The sequence below is a fragment of the Triticum urartu genome, chromosome 2, assembly GCF_003073215.2.
Source record: "Triticum urartu cultivar G1812 chromosome 2, Tu2.1, whole genome shotgun sequence".
Lineage (NCBI taxonomy): Eukaryota > Viridiplantae > Streptophyta > Magnoliopsida > Poales > Poaceae > Triticum > Triticum urartu.
The window spans coordinates 12,427,243-12,432,675 of NC_053023.1; the positions used below are offsets into that span (position 1 = coordinate 12,427,243).

General features: G+C 43.3%; 1 protein-coding gene across 1 annotated transcript; it reads right to left on the reverse strand.

The window, feature by feature from the left end:
• Window positions 1–275: 275 nt before the first annotated feature.
• Window positions 276–2,003, reverse strand: LOC125540669 (serine/threonine-protein kinase-like protein CR4). Its single transcript, XM_048704258.1, has 2 exons — window positions 606–2,003; window positions 276–504 (listed from the first exon to the last, which is right to left on the reverse strand). Exons 1-2 carry the CDS (start codon window positions 1,983–1,985, stop codon window positions 475–477), a joined length of 1,410 nt encoding a protein of 469 aa, XP_048560215.1. The 5' UTR covers window positions 1,986–2,003; the 3' UTR covers window positions 276–474.
• Window positions 2,004–5,433: the final 3,430 nt, after the last annotated feature.

Consider the following 5,433-nt stretch of genomic DNA (forward strand, 5'->3'; position numbering starts at 1 on the left):
ACTTTTGATTTTTCTCCATTAGGGTGTATAGTTTCCGAATTTGCTATAAAAATCATCATAGTTTCAAAAAAAAATTCGTGTATAAACATGATTGAATTCATTAACATGAATAGAATTCAATCAGTTTTGTAGTGTACTGGATCGGACTGGGACCCTGCTGATGACACGCGGTGACTAACTCGTCAACTGAAGCTGGCTCGTCTCTGATGATTATCAATTTGTATGCCATCTCGAGGTTGGCAACCATGTCTGATGTGGCTGGTTGGTCCTTCATGTGCAACTTTAACAAAAAATATCGACATTCAAAAATAAAACGAGAATATATAGTGTGGGTGGTGAGGAAGCAAACTGAAACTACACTGGGGGGTCCATCCCAAGCTCTTCCTAAACTGCCAGCAACAACAAGCGTTATAATGCACCTTCATCAGTGTATTAAGAGAACCACCTTCCAGAGGACGCCTTCAACAATTGTTGTCAACGCCCCTCCTCCAACACCTCAGATTCCTAATTAAGAGACCACAAAGTGAGTAGTGAGCCCCCTTCATCACCGTATGAACATGGTTGAATTTATGTGAACAGAGTTCAATTATTAGTTTGTAGCGTACCAGCTCGGAATGGTAGCCTGCCGATGACGAGCTCCTGGAGTGTGGTGACTCCAGTGGGAGGTCAACTTGTTCGACGAAGGGCCACAAACATGGCTCGTCAACTGAACCGTGCTCGTCTCTGCAGAGTAACTCATACGCCATCTCGAGGTTGGCAACAATGTCTGATATGACCGGCCGGTCCTTCGCATCCAACTTCCCGCAGCACCATGCAATCTGCGCCACACGTTTCATCGCCTGCAGCTGCCAAGGCGTTGGCTCCGGTACAGGTCGCCTGTCCAACAACTCCTCAATATTACCGACTTCAATGATGGGGAGTGCGAAGTCTGTCAAAGGTCCACCTGTCCCATCATCCTTCAATTGAGAATATGCACTTTTCCCTGTCAGAACCTCGAGCATCACCACGCCCAGGCTGTACACGTCACTCGCCGGCTTCAGAAGACCATAAAAGTGGTACTCAGGGGCGAGGTACCCAAATGTGCCTATAACTGCGACCTCCATCCCCTCCTCCTGAGTTGCCATGTCCCATACAACCGAGGAGCCAAAGTCTGACAAACGAGGCACCCAACTGGCGTCAAAAAGGATGTTAGCTGACTTGATGTCCCGGTGGATGATCGGCGGGTTGGCATGACAGTGTAAGTGCTCGATGGCGTGTGACACGCCAAGGAGCACATTGATGCGCATCTTCCAGGACACCGTCACTGGCGACAGCATGGAGGAGCCGTCATCAGGACGCAGGAGGTCCTGGAGCGTGCCATTCTCCATGTACTCGTAGACGATCAGCCTCTCCGGCTTTTCAGGATCTTCCGGCTCCTTTCTCCATCTGGTCAGTAGGCTCTTTTTTATCTTTTGTCGGGTGGTTAGCGGGTGCTTGTCCTTGCTCACCCTCAGATCCCCGCCACCGCAGCGCCCCCAAAATCCGGCCCCGTCGTTCGCGCCCCCAAATCCGCGGGACAGCCGCGCCCCCCGAAATCCACCGGACCGCCGTGACCCCAAATTCGCCGAGACACCCGCGGCCCCAAAATCCGCCGGGCCGCAGCCGGGCGAATCCAGCCGTGGCCGCCGCGACGTAGGAGATTCGAGAGGAGAGAGAGCGGGGAAGGCCGGGGAGAATAGAGGGGATCGGAGGCTGACCTCTGCCGCCGCCGACGCTCTCGTTCGCCAGCCGCCGCCACACGTCGCCCGCGAGAGTGAGGTCAGTTGGTCTCTGTGGGTAAAGCAAGCCGCTTTGTGGTCGCGATTCGCGGGGCGGCGGCGGCTTCCCGGAAATTCCCCTGGAGGGAGGGCGCGACGGCGGCATCCCGGAAACTCCCCGGGAGGCTCCCACGCGGATACCGGTGACCCAGCGACCACGGTCACGCGGCTGCCGGGGCGCACCACCATCACTCATCCCAAGGCTTCTTCTTTTTTGCCTTATCCCAAAATTCTACTGTGCCCCCTATGTAGGAGTAATTGCCATCCAAAATGATAAGCTTTTTTTATTTATTTAAAATGATAGGTATCATATGTGTGGCATTAAACACTCCAGCACATTTTTACAACTAAAATTATTGTCCAAAAAACATCAAAGTATACACAAACTTACCATTCGAATAGAAGTTGCATGCTTGACAACTAAAGTTGCCATCCTCACGTCACTAAATTTGCCATTAAAAACTTTCATAGTTGCCATGTGTTTATACCACACGTGTGGCACTTGTCAGTCTGTTTTTATTTAACAAATTTTTTCCTTTAATGTGTACTCCTGTATGGTTTCGTTTCTGATGAAATGGAACCGGGGCAAATGTCATCTCCTCTAAAGAAGAAAGAGAGGCTATCATCTTCGACATTTTCTTCCTATATTACTTCTTTCGTTCTGAATTATTATTTTTAGATTTGTCTAGATGTATCTAGGCACGTAATTAGCGATGGAAGGAGTATTATTTAAAATGATTGTAAGGTTTCATATTTTACTTTTCTTTTCCCACCACCTTTTGGTCCAACATTCCCCATAAAATAATTAATCATCTTAATTTACTATCTTCTCGACAAATTTTATTTTAATTTATTTACCAAGTTTCTCATCAAAATATAAGGTAAATTACACATAGGATTTGATAAATATTTATTTACACAATCACATTAATATAAATTGGTAAATCACAAACTAGCGTGCTGGAATATTTATATTCCATTATAACGCACGGACACTGTCTTAGTCATTACAAAAAATCATATGTTTTAGGATAGACTATAAGCATGAAAATATAAGTTGCGTCAATAGAGACCGGGAGGCACAACGACCCGGATCAGCCGCCATTTTTGCTACTAGTCTTGCAAGATCAAACGAAGGCCAGCACAGCTGGAAACCATTCGAGAGCCACAAAATACGGGCATAAAGTCTAGAGTCTAGTACCAACATTTACTACTACCATCAGCAACAAGTAACATCAGCCTAAAAGCAGACATGCATGAAAAGAGACCCCCAGCCTTCTTTAGGATGAAACTAGCACCTAGTTGAAGCATCCCTGGCCTTCATCCTTGCGATGGTCTATATATTTCACTTGCTACTAGTTCGACCAGTCTTGCTCCCAGCGTCAGCAATTTTTGTTGGGCTCCTTTATGTGCAAAACGAACCAGTCGAAAATCCAAGCACACACCATTTTCATCAGAATCACAGGATCAAAATCAAATCTCCTATTAAAACACATATCATTTCTACACTTCCACAAAGATCAAAACATAGCAGAAATCCACACCAGGACCAATTTCCTACCATGTGTTTGGGAATGTTTTGATCCAACTAGAGAAGCACTCATCTAAATTCACACGGGTAGAGTTCAAATCAAACGCACATTTCAAAATATTCAAAACCAATCAAGCAGTAGAGCACCGAAAAAAATGATCTATAGATTGGTCACACCAACAAAATGCACATCCTCTGTCCCATTACCACCTTTTTCAGCAAGGTGTCTTTGGTTAGTATGCTTTTTGTGTTAACCAACCAAAGAAAAACTTCAATCTTACCAAGAATCTTGATTTTTCGCGGGAACTTCTATGGCAAACCAACACCAGATTTAACAAGAAAGGAATATAAAGATTTGACAAAATATTTTCTGTCAGTAGTCAACATCCATTTAATTTGGTCTTTGCCTCCATACATCTAGATTTCTTCACACCTATCCTTTAGACTTTCCCATAACTCTAGATTTTCCCCAGATATAGCCCTTCTAAAGGAGAAATTACCACGATAATCCACTTCGGAATAGAGGCGTCTATCACTATGAACCGTCCTATGTTCTTTAATGGTATTAAGCTATGAACTACCCTATCTTTAAAAGAGTTCATGAGTTGCGTATGACCATGAGACTCAAATTACATGATATATACATGGTCTTCCACTGTTTATATTTTGTCCATGCTAGCTGTATGTCCATGGAAATGTTTTGTACATTAGTATTTAACATAAATCTTTTTGTGATAAAAAATTACAGCTTATTCCTTTGAATGATCTTATTTGGATTGGGGAAACGTTAAGCATAAACAATAATATGAGATGTGTCAAACCTCAAGTATACAGAAAGAGATTTGTGAATTTAATACTGATTTGTCTGTAGCTCCTACCAAAGTATCATTCCTCCAAAATCCTTGCGAAGAGATAGTTCTTTATCTTGAACTTGCTAGCAAGATACTGAAGGTACCACCATGACAATTTATTTTATTCAAGCATTAGTTTGTACAACATAGCTCTATATTAGCTACAGTTTAGCAAGCGCTCGGTCGAGCTTGATGTTGAGGTGAGGTGTGTGGGCTTTTGACTCTTTGAAGAAAAAAAACACATAGAGCAGAAGAGCAATGAGTTGTGTAGGGAAAAAAATCCTCACCAAATTATTCCCTGGGCAATATCTATTTTACTCTGTCTTCTTCCACTGTTCCGGCTAATGCCACGACGTTATTATTAAAATGCCAATCATCATGTGTGTGTGTGCTGGAATGGAGTGTCTTATACTTAAAGAAGATACAATGTTGGACTTGGAAAATAATGTCTTGAAGAAATGTTCATGGAGTATAGGTGAGTAGAAAATTACTAAACGTGGTAAGAAATGCAATCTTGAATATTTTTTGTTTTATTTTGAAGTTGCGCCATCCATTAAACTAGCTAAGAGGTATATCTTAGTACTATTGAGCTGCTGACACGAAATTGTTTTCACATTAGCAGTGGCGTGCGGGACAACACAATGACATCTTGATTCTGAAGCTCGACATTGTTGTTTACATGACAACATAGATGTTGCTCAGTTACCAATTTGTGACTTGTCAATTTCACATGTTGTAGTTGGTGACAGGGGATACAAAACATGTGGATAATGTTACATCTTGTAGATGGTGACAGGAAATTATGATGAACTGGCCAGTTGTCTTCCCGCACATATTCTTTCACCCAGAGTTTTTATTACAGGTACATGCACTACAAGAAATATGTCAACTAGTGACCTTCTGTCAGTGACCGTGGAAGAATTGGTCATAGATCTACGACCATTTGAGACCAATTGGTCAAAAGCTGCTCGGGGGGCTCCAAACCCTCAACTATATCGACCCTTTTGGCCATAAAGGTCATAATTTCCTTACACGAAATGGTCATAAAGCAGACAACACTGATCCGCTGCCTTATTTCTAGCTGATCACGACCAATATAGATGGTCATAACCTTGTAAGTTGTGGTGGATTGCTATGACTAGGCGCCACCTCATTAGTTTTGCCTATGTGTCATGTCCATGTGTCAATTTTTGCCCTAGGTTGTGAAGCAACCTATATTTCTGTCATTCCCAAAATTCTCAAAACAATTGGGCAT

What these genes read in the sequence shown, in the direction of transcription:
- LOC125540669 (XM_048704258.1), bottom strand. Translation starts at nt 1,985, where the DNA reads ATGGTGGTGCGCCCCGGCAGCCGCGTGACCGTGGTCGCTGGGTCACCG. An exon ending in CAGGCTACCATTCCGAGCTG is followed by an intron (nt 505 to 605) that starts GTACGCTACAAA and finishes TCTCTTAATTAG; the next exon opens with GAATCTGAGGTGTTGGAGGA.